We start from the raw sequence: 16,668 nt of genomic DNA, 5'->3' as shown, positions 1-16,668 counted from the left end.
GTGCTAGAAGAAACCATACTAGCTACTCATTTTAAGCGTTTATTCAGACAAATGTATAAGCCTAGTTCAACGTTGCTTATATGCACGGAGTATCGCTTAAGACATTTCTGTTGCACGCACAATCCTGGCTAACGTTGCCATCCTTCCGTTGCTTTCTTTATTTTATGGAATGTGGCACTTAATGACCAACTGCTGTACATAATGCCGGGTTAAGCATAGATGTTTAAGTAACATTGTCTCATAATGCTGAAGTTGCAGGCTCCTGTTTGTCAAACCAGATGACCTGAAGACCCGTCGAAGCCGATTCACCTAAACATGATTAGATAAATGGTGCATTGAAACTATATGATGTCTAAAATGCGATCTAAGGCTAGTTTTCTACACGATCTGCCTAAAGGTTATTGTAGTGAAATTTTTGCCTAACGCAGTGACGATATCTATCTCTCCATTGACCGTGTAGCACAAAAAATACTTGTGTCTCAAATTTTACAAACGAATGGTCTACAAATGGTCATTTCCGAATAGTAACGAATCTTGACGAGGGAGATCGGTTTATATCCTTTATACGGACCACTAACTTGTGTGTCTTTCTTCTTCGTAAAGGTGCTGAGGCAAGGATGCGAAAACAATGGGAATAAATCGGTTGTCACTTAAATAGAAAACATATGTGGCGTTATTGGCGTGCGAAACACCAGCCAATTCTTTCGGGCTTTGGTATACAATTTGTCGGTTAGTGAAGTTAGAGCAAAGCAAGGTTATGTCTTGATCATAAAAGAACCTGCTTTGGGTATAAATTATGTCCTGTACAAGGAGTTGTTACATAGTGCCCTAATTCGCAACTTTTTAGCTAAAACTGTATTTCCTTTTTGCAGTTCTAGCGGGAGCTCCTACTGAACTAGGACTATTCCTGATATCATACATCGCTTTTTTTCTCAAGCACCACGACATTCTTATTGGCTATACCATTACTACATCTGCCTGTTCACATCGACTTGGCGCAAATGCTGGCGGTGCGGCTACTAGTGTCTTGTTAACGTAAAACTAGCCATTACAGCAACAAACATTGAACAGTGGCTTCAACCTCTAAACCTTTACCAATCAGTATAAAAAGTACGAAGTGCCAGTATTAGGGTATAAAAATAAACGCTTCGTTTGCTGCAGAGCGCCGAAAGGGACTACACCTTGCCCCCTATAAAACTATGCAGCAGGAGTAGTAATAGACTTTCAACCTATTTAAAGTTTTCTTATTAGCATGCAGCACCAGATCGGTAGGAGTGGTTTGGACATAATGCGCACATTTACCCTCACCAAAATGCCACCAGTGCACTAAAACTCTTATAATCCCAGATCAATAAGTGTGCTGGAAAATCGTTAGGATTTAAAAAGTGCCAAATATTACGTGATATACAAAAGTTTCAGGTAAAGAACCCAAGCTTTTTTGTGATGTATATGTGCATGTATTGTTTGCTAATCATGTATTGTTTGCTAAGTCTGATATTCAAATCTGGGGCCACAAGTTCAAAAGCGCCAATTTGGGTTGGAATTTTCCCAACATTTTTCTACACAGCGCCTGGCTCTTGAAGCCACATGTTTATCATCACGCTACTTACAATAAGCAACGAACAAGGTAATTGCCTCCGTCAATACAATTTTACCAAAACACAATTAAAAACTGGTGATGTTTTATTCCCAACAGGCGAGAACCAGACCGCCAAGGCTCTGGGTCTGGCTAGAATCCGCCAAATTACAATTTAGCAACTGTGCTTGTGCTTAAATGATAGAAGAAAATGCAGGTTAAGTCTATGTCACATTTTGTAAGGCAGGTGCATTCTATGTTAAAATTTTAGAAGCCAGAGCTATAGTGGTGGGAGCCGGCGCACGGCCCAGCAGCGTCGCCGCAGGTGCTGCTGTCAGCTGGCTGCGCAGCTAAAGGGAGTGAGCAACAGTTTCTCTCTCTAATTTGTAGCGTGTCTGGCGTGACACGTCCCTGCGCGACAAGTGACTGCTTCCTCGCGCTGCTTTTTTGCGCCAGCCACACTATTGAGGCAGAAGCAAAAGTTCCCTTCGCTCCCGTTAGCCACGCTACCAGCCGACAGTGGCAGCCCTAGCACCCCTGTTCGACCACGCCCCTGCTCTGGCCACTGTCGCCTTGGGCTACAAAATTGTCAGAAAGTCTGTACATGCGACGAGGAATAGGATTGATCGTAGGGTTTAACGCGCCAATGCAACATAGGCGATGTAGTGGAGGGCTTCGGATTAATGTTGACCACACGGAGATCTTTAACGTGTGCCGAGATCTCGTTCACACGGGCGTCTTTGCTTTTCGCCTCCACCAGAAAAGCTGCCGCCGCAGCCGAGAATCGCACCGGCGTCCTCATGTTGTGCAGCACAACGCCTTAGCCATTGAGTCACCGCACGGGTCGACGAGGAATATGTGATTCAGTGATATGGTTACTGGATACTTGTCCACAAAGTGATCACTACTTTTGTAGCGACACTGCCCGAGCTAAATCCGAAAGAAGGTTTTAGAAAACCGGAGGCTGATAATGTGGGAAAAAAAGAAAGAGAGTTATTTTGAGGCTTTACAAGAACAACAATGGGCCGCTTCAAAAAACAGTAAAGTGGGTTCATTATATGTCGTGTTGACAATGCAAGGGCGTAAGATTGCTAGGATAAACCCAATAAACAGTATTTAAGACTAGTCTTTTGTCATTTTTATTACGGAGCATACACCAAACCGAAGACCCATGAATTAAATCGAATTATCTTAAACGTGTTGTAACCATTTTTCGTCTCAAACAAAAGCCTCCAAATAACCTGGTTACTTTATGCATGTTAAAAATATTTTTGTAAAAGAGAAAAATTATCATGCCTTCAGTCGTTCTTCTTTTATCCAACATTGAAAATATAAATGACATCATCTTGTTTAGCAATTACTACAGTAAAAGCTCCGTTTCGTGGGCTGTAACATGGTTAATGTTTCTGATATACCTGAAGTATTCTCGTAAGTACCGCAAACATTCCGTCGCACCAATTGATTCGCACTGCTCTCTGTGCTTGTGAAAGCCTCTAAAAAACATTCCACATTTTTTTTGATAAAGCAAAAATGCAACAAATCAGTTCTGAGCCGACGCAGAGATTGAGCTATTGTCACCTACTCCAACATTTTTGGTTCACTATTGTTTAGAAAATTTCAAGACATAAATGGTGCTATTTCTCTCTCTAATGCTGTCATTTTGGTTTCCGCAAGTTGTTAACATGACAATTATGACCTGTAGGAGAACGTTCCGTCTACATTTGAGCTCTTCTCTTCAACAGGTGGAAACGCAGCCAAGTTGAAAGGCAGCCTAGATGGATTTGACATGTGGCGGCATCTCTCCTTTGACTTACCGTCACCTCGAACGGAGATGTTGTACAACATTGACCCTATCGATAAGGTGGCAGGACTTCGACACGGAAACTACAAGCTTGTGCTAGGCACGTACGGTGATGGAGATATCGATGGCCGCTACAAGACAACCGGAAATCCGCGACCATTCAATGACCTCGACGACCTCACAGCGAACTCAACCGTCGCTCATGTGCTGAGGTAAATGCTCTGCAAGCCGTCCAATAAAAAGTTAGGATTTATTCGAAGCTAGGTATCGCGGTGTCATGCAGAATCAAAGGAGCGCAATGGCTTATTACAGTTTCGCTTTGGCAGCTGTAGCAAACGTGGTACTTTACGGGTACTTTGGATATGAATTTACCCGCTGTGTGACCCATTGCTTGCACATTCGTAAATTATTTTTATGTAGTTCTATGGCTCGGCACCGCAGAGCTTGAAGACGCCTTTTTAATTATTTTTAAAACAACACACACAATACACTTAGAAACAAATAAACTAGAAAACTTTCATGACCTAGTTTCCAACTTCATTCCTTCTCTCAAAACGGGCAGGGCGCTGAGGGCGCAGTAGAAGTGCTCTCTTGTTTATGTGTCTTGAGCGTTTTCCTTCTTGGAACAAATGTCACTCATAATGATTGTGTATTCTCTTATTCAATATCGTCCCCTTCACATTCTGGTTGTTAACAAAACCATTTTCGTTTTATCAACTGAATGCCAGGTGCTTTTTATTTGGCGTTCTTCCTACAATTGCCAATATTTCTGCATTTGTTGTAGCTAGGGTGTCCCTAATCACGACTACAAACTTTTTGCGACCTACCAATGATTCACTCTAAACTATTGTGCACGGTCTGCTTTCGTTTTCCTATTTGAGTGTCCTTGTTATTTATTTTCCCAGATAACGGCTAATTCTGTGCTGCACAAAGCTTTCGCCAAAGTTCACGTCCCACCTATACTACAAAAATTTGGAAAAGATCCATTTAGACTTTTTAGAAGTAATTTACTTTTGAATGCAGAATCCCTATCCGCAAAGGTGAACCTTTGACAAACTTTGTCTGGTTGAGAAGTTACTAAAGAGAAATTTAATTATGGTCCAACTAATGTTATTTAAAATGCTTATTCGTGTGTGCGAATAAATTCATTCATAATCTTTTGGGTCTTTCTTTCTGCTAAGCTCTAGAGACTGATAAAATGTCCAGACAATTACGTTGCCAATCATAATATTAAAACGGTTACAAGCGTACGCAGGCGGGGATACAGGTAGAAAAAATGACCGGACAAGGTGCTGAATATGTGTCCCAAAGCACGTTAGTTTGCCTGCTTCTGCTTGTTTTGAAAACGTTTGTCCACATTATTGTGCACAGCGTTTACGTTCATTAGGGCCAGTTCAGAATTCTCATTGTGTGGACATGCTAACAATCGTATCCCAGCATTGCTGAATCTGTTTTTACATATTTACTTCTCCCTCTTCCTAAGCCTATTACTAATGACGTCGACTTTGAAAATAACGTGGCCAAATTGCTTTTGGTTAACGGCTGTCTGTTTGAGGGCCAATTACCCTTAACGACTCACCGTCGCTTGTGTATTGGCTCTGTATTAGACAAGCACTACGCAACAGCTCAACACCCACTGTGGTTATTTGAATTTGTCGTAATTCAATGTGCTATGTCGAGCCTAAGGCCGCCTCTTATAAATCAACTGTGTGGCCCTCGCACGACAGAGTAGAGGTGCTGAGCATTACGAGGTTGTGGTGCAAAGGCGACCAGTCGATAACCACGGATGTTAAGCTGCCTCAGTTGTATTAGTCACGTGGTTGCAACCTTGGTTGGGTAATGGAGAGGTGTCTGCGCTTTAGCGATGTCAAAGCCATCATTGGTTCCTTATACGGCTGTGCGCAAATAGTGCAACCCGTAGACAAATTGGTGGGCTGTGCACTAAGTACTATTTATAAGACAGTTAGTATTCCAAGTACACTGTTGACTATTTTCCATTATTTCACTGGGGTGCTGCAATGCAATTTCTGTAAGTCGAAAATTTGATGTGGTAGCAAAGGGGTAGGCCAAATGGCCGATGGCTGAGAGAATGCAATACGGGTAAAACAGCACTTGTAATGTTACCATTTTTTGGAACACCTATCTAAACAAAGCCAACAATGATTAAAAAAAAAGCAGTTTATTCTCCCCTGCCAGTTAAGCCTGTGGCACTGGGACTCGAGGTGAGTCTGAATTGGCTGCACCACTGCGGATTCTTGGCGGCAGATAAATAAAGACAGACTCCGTTAAAGCCGTGTTGCATTTGACTTACAAACGTGCGCCACAGACATGCAGTGATTAGTACAAAAGTAATTTGAGCAGGCTAATGCTACACGTAACATAAAGGTGAGTTGCAAAGCTAATGCTGGCTATTACCGCAAATGTAAGAACAACTGTTATATGAATGAAAAATGACAAGGGAAGATGGAGTTGTTTGTGCCAATGTGTGTGCCCACATATACACACGCGAACAAATGCGCACGAAAGGCTCCGGCTAACGACAGATATATTTTTGAGCGAAGTAGAAGATACGAATCAGACAGAAAAAATTAACACATACAGGAAATCCTTAAGACCAATTTTATGGATCTAAGCGTGTAGCCATAGGAGGTAAGTAGTTTAGCATGTCGCTCAGCGTGAATGGGTACTTGCATAGAAGAACTGTTCAAAGTAGTGATTGGTAAAAATCGAGACGCCATATTCCCAATTGTTTTCAAATCCTTTTTTACTGTTTTTATTACCCGGTTGCATGAAAGCCTAAGGCAGGTTATAACGATAATGGGTGAGTCTAGCTTTAGCCGCAATGATACGGCTATGCTTTATTTCGGTAACAAGATGTAATATTCCCCTTTAATACGCAAAAATTTCGACGAAATGCGTTCATATATATCTACGTTAATGCATCTTTCCTACTGCCGCTTCACAGGAAGCGGAAAATGTCTGCAGCTTTCGTTTTCGCGATAAACATCATATTGCAGAAGAATGGTTAGATTCTGATAATTCGCTTCGTTTAACAACTAAGTTATTACACGTTATATGCCAACTATATAAGAGATGCCACATTCGCAGTGCTTGCAAGTCCCAATAAAAACTTCCAAATTTAAACTGAATACACGCTTTAGTAATTTTCTTTCAGCTCTCAGGTGGTAATTCGGATGCAACAAACGTGCTTTTCCAACACCAATGTTTTAACGAATGCAGGCACTTTTACGGCGTCGATGACCTCCAGTTCCCTCCAGACTGGCGTCAGCGTAACATAGTGCAGTGTGGAAGGGAAGGAGATGAGGACTCCAATTTCGTCAGCGGGCAATCACCCTACCTATTCGATGTTGCGAAAGATCCCTGCGAGCTCTACAACCTGGCCAGCAGTAACCCAAAGGTAAAGTCGCCTATGCAGAATAGGTCGCATGATGTTTGAGATCACTTACTTCAAGTTAGCTAAATTTGGCGGAAGTTTTGTTCTCAACAAATCTACTGTATTTGTGAACAAAATTATGCAGGAACATGCTTACCCCAGAGCTACGGTCATGCTAGTAGGAAAATATAGCCACGGGAGGTCACGTTCGGGAAGGTATAGAAACCCATAGCAAGGCATAGCAATAGTACTTATGCAACTATTTCTACTTGCAAATAAAACAAGCCCTAGTTACCATAACAACTACACACTGTTAACTAGCCGAAAAATTCTGCTGCACCTGTTTAAAATTATAGTTTTGATACAGGTGAGTTTATTATCTGCACTGTCACATAAGCTGCTGGGTAAGAAGAGGATGTAGTGGCTGGAGATTGGCTTCAGACTACCGCTTAGAACACGCAGAAGTTTGACGGTGGCGGTGGTATCATATCTGCTGCACTTGCAGCTGAAGCAATGCTGACAAGTGTCAAATGGAGGGGGGCGAAGAGTGAGTTCACCCCTTTGCCACCCATCAGTTTTTGCATTTCCGGACGAGAAATACATGCCTCCGAGACCTAGTTTATGTTGGTACATACTTCGGGTGCGTGTAGCCTGCCAGAAAAATAATAAGCAACGGTCAAGGTTTTCGCACTTCACCCTCGGAAGCCCCGAGGCGTAGCTCCCGACATCACCCGTAGTCCCGAAGCCTAATTTAAGGGGGGTGTAGAAAGACGCAATACACGAAACTTATTCTCACTTAGCCCACATGTCCTGAACAGGTTCCCAAAGATCCCTACGTTGAACACGAAACTTTATGCAATTTGTAATAAATACAACCGGCCCGTCTCTAGAGTGTTTCCGAGAGGTTATTGTTTGTGTGCCTTTTGTGAGAAGAAAATATAGCAGAATCTGAATTGTGGCTGAACGAGCGACGACACAGCGCTGTTTAGGTTAAATGTCACTGATTGCCTGACACCAAACATCAACGCCACACAATGAAAATATTAGGAATTGGGTAACAACGAGCCACCTACAACCGCGAGTGGTTCCAGTACACTTTTAGCGTCACATAGTGGCAGAAAAGCAACACCAAAAGAAATACGTGCGCGCCGGTATTTATCGCCATTGCACACAACGAAAATAATAATGCTTCAGGTATGTTTTGAAATATTTTTGGTAGTCTTTGCTCGTGTTTTATAGAACGTTATTACCCTCTAGACATGAAATAAAAGAAGGTATAGAGCAGATCTTGTCTTCGATCCCAATACAGAAAGTCCATGTGTGTGGATCCAAATGAAGAACTGGGAATACGTTTCGTAATATATACGTAAAATATTTGTTGCAATTTTTGCGGAGGACGGTTACATTTGATGTACACTTAAACATAACATGGACAATATTTACTTGGACTTCTTATTGCTTCTTTTACGATGCTGCTTTCACAAAAGCCGAGTGCACCGAAAGTCTGAGGCATAGGTCGGCGTACTCACTCGTGAGTACACTCATTTGTACTCATTTGTACTCAAGCTCACGAGCTAGTACGATGGTGAGGGAGTAGACACCCAGAATAAAAAGGGAGTACCATGACGAGTGAGTTCAGGGGTATGCCACTACACGTGAGCACACTACTCATGACTACGCTACTTACGAGTACGAGTACTCATGAGTAGTCATGAGTGTAAGTACTCAAGAGTATGAGTACTCTTGAGTAAAGTACTGAGGTATTTGAGTGCTTGAGTACTCATTACCCATGCCTATGAGTACATAGTATTTATAAGTACAGTACTCATGAGTACACACTACTCATGAATATGTGTACATACTCATGAATACTGTATTTTCGAATGCTTGGAGTAGATGCACTCGTGAGTACAGTATTGCAAACAAGTTTTATCACGAACTCGAGTCCGGACGCGCGTGTATGAGTCGCAGTTTAACTCTAAAGGATGGTAAAATCACACAACAAAAACTGCACTTCTCTCCTTTCTCGGGCCCGGGTTGGGGCTTTTACCGTTTTTCGGCGGTCGCTCACTAAGGGGTTACGGTTAAAAGGGAAAAACGAGGGGTTGACGGCCGGGCGGACAATGCGTCCGCAGTCGTTCTGCTCCTTTGGCACATGTTGACTGCCGCACTTACTCTTGTTTACAAATACGCGGCCTGAGAATGCGTTGCTGCTTCGTTGCGCTTGCTCCGTTAAATTTGCGTAAGGGGGGAGGCGCTGGAAGCTGCTAACAACGCTTGCTCTATGCGCACTCAAGTCACTTTATTTCCACTCGTCAGCAGTGTCCGCAGAGGTACGTCACGCTGTGTAGTCGTTTCGTGAGTCGGACTGCTCATTTACACATTCGCGATCAATTTGCGTAATTAGCGTGAAATCGACTGCAAGGTTGGTTTCCCCGAAATTGTCCGGTTTTATTAGGCTCCCGTTTTGAAACGTTAAGGGCAAATTCGCTAGAATTATTGTCTTGTGCAGTGCCATTTGCAAGTGAGCATATAGCCTCTCCGTACAGGCCCGGCGGCGGAATTTGCCCCTATAATGGGCATAAAATAACCGAGTACACCTTAGAACGTTTGTGAGTTATGAACCGACCATGATAATGCCTAATTGAACGCATGCGACGCCTTGTTTCACCTGGCATATTTTGTCGAGGAGCTCAGTTATCTTGCTACTTGAGGAGCACTTTGCTTTCGATTGGCAACCCGATTCGCCACTTCTCGTTTATGCCATCGTGTAATAGGGAAGCTGACGACGACGCTGAATTTATGTGGTTCTTATTTCGCTACCTTCATCTGCTCGTTACTGGCGGGGCGACCACCCCAAGCCAACAACTACAGCAGAGTTTAAGCTCGCACTATGGAAGGCCTTGTCTTAAGCTCGCGTCTCGGAACGTCTCGTAAAATACGTGGCTTCCACACAACGACACCACTGCACTTCCGCACTTTTCGATCGATTGCTGTCAGCTTCACCAGTGCTGCTCGAGATAAGAGCTGTACATTTCTGCTGTGCAACAAACGCCCCAACGTGGCAACTACAGTGACGTCTGTGCAAGCTATCACGCCTCCGAAAAACACGCTGCAAATTTAATTTTCGTATACAATAAGCACGGCAGAGATTTGGACAGTGCTGTAATGGCTAGAAGCACCGCTAGCAACTGGGGGCACTGCGGCCCTCGACTGCAAGCGATACCCGCTCCACGCCTTCCCTCTTTCCCCCGAAACACCCACACATACACTGTTGGGACAGGGCCACCCCAGCCCAGTCACCACTGTGCGACGTTGCCCTGATCAGTCCGCTATCGACCCAGCACAGAGCAAAGCGTCGAAATAGTTGAGCTGACGGGGATTTGTAGCTGCATTTATACACGGTATATACAAAGGTAGCAATATTTTCCACGGCTCACACAAAGGCGATAACACTTCTGAACTTAGAGTCTCTGATGAGGTACTGCCGCCTCGCCGCTGCGTCCGGGATGATTTAATACCCTCGGGGTTAAGTTGGAGCCACGTGCAGGTCCAATTCCTCCAATCAGGACAATCGCCGGCCACAGTTTGCATACGGCGAATGGAGGAGAAGCGCTTGCGTCAGGCGTGCCACCACGACAGGGAAAGGGAAGGCGCATAGAGGCACCGTCTTCAGGTGAAAGTCACTTCGTGTCTGCCGTGGGCCGTTCGCATCATCCCAGGCATGATTCGGTCCAGCCGTTGGGATAGAAAGATGAGAGCAGAGTCGGCGGCGCCTTTCCCGTCAAGTCGCGGGCGATTTCACCACAGCGGGGATCAGCGCCGCCGTCGGCGCGTCGCCAGGTGCGGCGACTTTGTGTGGGGCGCTCTGGCACAACACACACACGTTACAAAAATGAGTCAGACACGTGTTGGTTTTGCGCGGGCTCAAAACGGAAATAAACATAACAACGCGTTGCGCCCTTGGACGCGAATATCAAGAACGCCTGTGTGTACGACACTTCGGAGCACGTTAAAAGCCCCCATGTGGTCCAAATTATTCCGGAACCCTCCGCTACGGCGCGCCTCATCGCCTGTGGTGCATCGGCGCGTCGTACCCTATATAAATCAAGCAATCACATATCTGACAACTCTATGGCTTTTGTCGTGCTGTGGCTCATTTGTTCCCTGTAATTTCTTTGCGCTCATCCAAGGGGAACAATGTGACGCTGGAAGTGCAACTTTTGTAACGAACATTTGATTGAAAAAAGACTGGTCAGTTCGTTACCACCGCATAAAAATAGCGGACAGAAAGCTGCTGTTTTCCGCACGTCAACTGCTCCAAGAAGCATTCCGTGCATTTTCTTGTATAATCTGCGCGCAAAAGAATCAACTTGCATACACGGCACGTATACTCCTGAATCCTACACCCTCTTCGCTTGCTTTGAGGGCGCTGCGGATAAAACGTTCGGACGTTAAACAAGTTTCCCCTTGTTCGGCCGTTCTTTCACACGTTATCGCTATCCAAGCGAATTTTCTGTTTGTTCAGAAGTTTTATCACTGGCACACTCGACCAGCTCTTACCGAATATTGGCACATCACGCCAGAAACGAAAACATGCATATACGATGCTAGCCGAAATTTTGGTGTGCTGCCGAGTACTTAAAAGAATGTTTGGTGAGGTCACTTTACAAAATCCTTTTTAGATTAGTTCGCTGTAGGATGTTGCGGTTGAGAGTGGTATTTTGGAATCTGGAACCACGTGCTCGCACTTTGGCTGCGCCCCCTCTCGAAAGTGTCAATACAAAATTCCTCCTTCCGCCTTTTGGCATTTTTGCAGTAAATCAGATTTAGAGCACGGAAGTGCTCATCTTGCACACCGTCATAGATAATATAGTTCCCAGTACACCATCTCCATTGAACCTTTAAAGGCTATATAACATAGGCATCACATTTGCAATGGGGGCGTGCAGTTAAAAGTTTTGTGCATTTCTGTGCATGGTATCAGATACCTGTTCTTGATTTCCACAACCACTAGGACTACATATCATTAATATACGCTTCGAAACACGGATGTGTTGTTTCTATTTTGGCGGCACACCACAATATTGCTGCGGACGCACGCGCTAGAGCGCAAAATGGTTCGTTTCGCCGGATTCGAAAGAAACTCTAATACAAGGCTCATTATTATGGTAGGCGCGGCTAAACCGAAGTGCACCTCTAGCGTTTTCAGTTGCGTCGAAACTAGTACATGATTCTCTAGTGGCTAAAAACAACATTTTCCACCTGCAGAGTTTCGTTCCAGGTCATTATTCCAACAGAGCAGAGAACAGGGCAAGCAATGTATATTTCCTGACCACTTTTGTAAAGTAGGCGCGTTTATTTCCTTGGCACAAATTTTACTCTTGTATTTTCACCTCCGACGCTTGAGGGCACATGCAAGGGAACGCTTTGTTAACACCCTCAGTGTCATAAAGTGCACCATGCCTGAACTGCGCTAGATGCGGACACATGCAGCATGCACGAAGGCACTTAAACGAACGAAACTATGCATGCAAAACTGTTATTGCCTGCTCACTGGACCTCTCCATGCTAATCGCCACGTGTACGGAAACGCAAGCGAGGCTCAGTGAATTTCTGGCGAGATCAACAACGCGCGCTGCTATGACACCCACCGAGCTAATCGACGAGCTACATCGCTCACGCGCCGGTCATTCCTGTAACCACCACGAGTCGCACAACCCACGCACCGCGCACGACCCAGAAGGCACCACGTGCTTGGCACCCGCTCTTCTGGTCCAGACGTACACGAACGAAACGCTGAGAATTCAGAACGGAAAGAGCCAGTACATACATTTTCCGCACTTGCTGTCTCCACCCCGTTCCATGCAACCAATGACATCGCATCCAGATTGGTGTACACGGCCACGACAAGAAAGATGCACTCCACACGAAATGCACCATACGTGGCAAACGGCCACACACCAAGGTTAGGAGAGTTTTCCAGGACAAACGAGACACACAGCGTAGAAAACCCACCAGAGGTGACGAATGACATCCAAATTCGAACACTGGAGCTGACCACGGTGAACAAAATGCACAGCGCATGGAACGTGATAACCTAGCACACACAGAGAAAACAGCTATTCCCGATAGCCTCCACTCTCGCTTCGCTGTATGGTCTTGGCCAGCGAATGTCACAACCCCAGAAATCAGCCTTGCCACTAACAATAAAGACCCACAGCACGCAGTTCAATCCCACCGGATGTGTGAGCTCTCTATAACCCGCTGCTCCAGCCCGAGTCCAGCGAACGAAAGGAATCCTACTCGTGCAGGTAGGTCCGTCAGCAACGGCACGGCCAGCGAAACCGGCACATCCAAGCCGGAACGAACAAGGTCCCCGGCCCCCGCTGCTGTGATCGAGACTCACCCGACAGGCACCATTTCGTACAACAGGACGCAACCACGAACAAGCGGACTCGGGACGAACGCAACGCTTTAGAGCCTGCTTGTACGTGCGAGATATCGATTTTGGCACTCTCGAAACAACGGGCAAAAAACGGGACTTTGATCAACGACACGGACAGAGCAAGAACGGCAACGAAAGAAAATTCCCTCGCACTTCCTCGAGGGGGAGAGTGTGTAAGTGCGAATGCACGGTTGTTGATTGCGCGATTACGGTGGATATCGTGATCTTGGAGTGGAGAGGAGGCGCCCAACACCCGCAGTCAGTGAGCGGAGAGAGGAGGAGGAGAGTAGCGCCCGCCGTTACGGCGAGGGCTTCACGAGCGCCGTCACGCGTCGGAATGCGGAGCGCCCGCTACGCGAGCGAGAGGTCTCCCGCCCGAAGTGTAGAGGAGGCGCCCAACACCCGTAGTCACTGAGCGGAGAGAGGAGGAGGAGAGTAGCGCGCGCCCATCTCCCCCCGTTGCTAGGGAAGACGAGGAGAAAGACGACGAGCGCGCGCACCCGCATCGGTTGCTATGCGGACGACGGCGGCGGACGATTCAGGCTCGCTTAAGAAGTGCATTCGCAATTAAAACGTTCGAGACGAAGCCGTGTAATTCCCAACCGATGAAGTCACGCTTAAAGCGCCTGAGAAATGTTGGACCAAACGGAGGAGACACACTACGTCCGCTTCGGAACCTAACTGCTTCACTTCAGAGGGATCCACAACAATTGCGAGCAGGGAGCCGCAACGATTTTGACCGATCAGCCAAGGCACCCTACGACAAGGCCACGCCACCGCAAGTTAAACGAGAAGACAAAGGGCTCCCCCACCATACGCAACGCACACAATTGAAGCAACGTCCGCAACACACCGAAATATGCCTGTGCTGCACACCACAGCTCGCCACGAAACAAAATGGTTGCCTACGCTGCCACGTGCAGGAAGCATGCAACGAGCTACTGGAACACCATAGCCGACGGGAACGGCGCGACTAACGCGAAGCCGTGAATGCTGTCAAGTTCATGTCCGATGAAGTGAATCCCACGGCACACACAAGAAAATCAAGCCAATTTGAAATTCACCGAACCTCATGGAGACGAACGCCCTCTTAACGAAGTGTCTAGAATGCGGAACAACAAAAAACAAACACCAGCACCGAGCATCTGTGAATAAGTGGACAGTTATCTTGATACGAACAGTGATCAATCTACGCGGACACTTAATTGTGCATGGGGCAGGCACAATTCGAATTCACAGAACGATTTGGAAAAGATCAGGTTGCCCGGAAACGAAAATGAGCGGCAAAAGCTGTCAACCAAAGATACGCAGAAATCCGTAATTTACGGCAACGGCCGCACCCAGAAGCTCCTAGCACACCGCGAGCCCGACGCGGCCCAGGCTTCGTTGTTTTATTCCTAAGAATAAGAGAAGATGCCAGATGCCACGCGAGTGGTTACGTTCCGTTTTGGTCTCTTACGTGCACGTGTTTTCGCGTAGCGAGTCGCCCTACGACAGTGCAACGCGTCAGATGTTCTCTTCCCGTGCTCCTCGGTCCTCATCTATATGTAACCTCAGTTTTACTACTCAATTGAACATTTCAGTTTTTTATGTTGTCTTACATTTGGCCCACGACCTAGCTAAGAGTACATATAAGTTGAGTATTCCTGAGTAAAAAGTTAAGTACTCGTGAGTACAGATTGAGTACTCTTGAGTACAGAAGATTGAGTATTGATGAGTCTTATGTACAGAATAAGTACTCATGAATAGAGATTAAGTACTAATGGTTACAAAGTGACTACGATTACTCGTGAGTACAGAAGATTCAGTAATCATGCGTACAGATTGAGTACCGTTACTCGTGAATATAAATAGAATGGGTACTTATGAGTACGAATACTCGTGAGAAAAAGTGAGTTCGACTGAAAGTGAGTATGAATATAAATGAGTATTTGATAAGTGAGCAGGAGTTATTTCTAGAACAGACGAACTTTTTGAGTCTCAGATTGATTGAGTACGGCGTGAATGAAAAAAACTGCCTCCATCTCCCCGCGAGGGAACCCTGGTGTGATGCCGCACAACTGGGGGTTCAATTGGCGTTTCCATTGGGTTGAAGGAGAGGAGTCCGCGGAGGAGAGTCACGCATGCACGCACATGCGCACCGGAGCAGCTATTAGCGCAGCGTTAACGCAGCGAAGCGCGCGCAAACCAAGCGCGCCAGCTTTCGTTATACTAATGTGCCGGAGTGAGAGTGTTGCACACAGTTGTGGGAGCGGCGAACTGAGGAGGGCTGCGGACGGACGCCGCCGCCACCGCCGACGACGCAGGAGGACATGCCTCAGAGCAAGAGATGCGCCGCATCTAAAAATTGTGATTGAGTTTGCGTCACCTCTTCCTGTTTTGCCGACCCATGGTCTGAGGGCGCTATTTCGGGCTAAGGCGAGAATTATTGTTTAATTTTCGGCGATGCTCAAGCAAAGGAACATTGCACAGTCAAATGCTCTTGAGCGCGAGCCCATTGATTCTGTTCTGTAAAAATTTTCTGACGCACCATAGGATACGAAAAAAAGCCCAAAATTTTAATGTTCTTGTGGAATGCATAACCGTCATATGTATTCCTGCTATTCTCCTTTGTACGAATACTCGCCAAAGAGAGGTACTTTGCTTCGCAACATAAGGAAAGACTTCGTCAAAAAGGAAACCAGCTTTGTTCGAGTTAATGTGTACTGCCCGAGCAAAACTGAAGAAAAGCGGTCTCATTGTTAAGCCCGTTAGTTACAATTTCCCTTGCCACCAAGTGCATGAGCAACAGTGTTATCCTTTTATTAGTTTTAGACACTTCCAAACATACCTGTAATTGCTCCCTTAAACTGGGCTTCTAAGACTTCGTATTTTAACGCAACCTCTGTTTTTTCTTCATGCAGTTGGTGTCCACTCTGCTGGAGAAGTTGACACGTTACAATTCCACGGCGGTTTCGCCCAAAAACGTTCCCGAGGATGAGAACGGCTTTCCGGAACACCTAAACGGAACATGGGCGCCCTGGATGTAAGGCCATGCGATTCAGAGTGAAAAAATAAATGTTTTCAACCTAACAACACGAACTCATCGGGGTGACATGCAACCAATACGCGACAAGTAAAAGTGCTCAGTTTTGAAACTACCGATAGCCTCTCGCTAAATGTACTTAAGAACTGTCTGTTTCATGCCCAGTGTATTGTGCTAAATCTGTATATTGAAATATGGGTGGAATAAAAGCACTAGAGAGCATTTTTCGGATAGCTGAATTATTTTTGAAAAAAAAACATCAAGATTTGGTATTGGACAAGTACATAGTGGTTATTGAACACCTTCAAGTAGCGAACACCCGGCAATGACTCAAGACGAAAAAGTAGAGAGACCACAGCGCTGATAGTATAGTTTTCTAGTCTCCCAAAAAACAGATCTATTTTTGTAAAGAAGCGAACTGTTC

At 45.6% G+C, this 16,668-nt stretch overlaps 1 protein-coding gene across 1 annotated transcript in view; it reads left to right on the top strand.

Moving 5' to 3' along the window:
• The window catches only part of LOC144147161 (arylsulfatase I-like), a 39,549-nt gene extending 23,223 nt beyond the window's left edge, over positions 1-16,326 (top strand). Inside the window, exons 8-10 of the mRNA XM_077679231.1 lie at positions 3,319-3,589; positions 6,618-6,795; positions 16,123-16,326. Of these exons, the coding sequence (XP_077535357.1) occupies positions 3,319-3,589; positions 6,618-6,795; positions 16,123-16,248 (575 nt within the window). The 3' untranslated portion in view covers positions 16,249-16,326. The remainder of the gene's footprint in view (positions 1-3,318; positions 3,590-6,617; positions 6,796-16,122) is intronic.
• The last annotated feature ends 342 nt before the right edge of the window (positions 16,327-16,668 follow it).

The sequence above is a fragment of the Haemaphysalis longicornis genome, unplaced genomic scaffold (genome assembly GCF_048455015.1).
Source record: "Haemaphysalis longicornis isolate Haplotype H1 unplaced genomic scaffold, Haemaphysalis longicornis Haplotype H1 scaffold_7, whole genome shotgun sequence".
Lineage (NCBI taxonomy): Eukaryota > Metazoa > Arthropoda > Arachnida > Ixodida > Ixodidae > Haemaphysalis > Haemaphysalis longicornis.
Note: the sequence above shows the minus strand (reverse complement) of the source record. Positions and strands in the feature narration are given on the sequence as shown.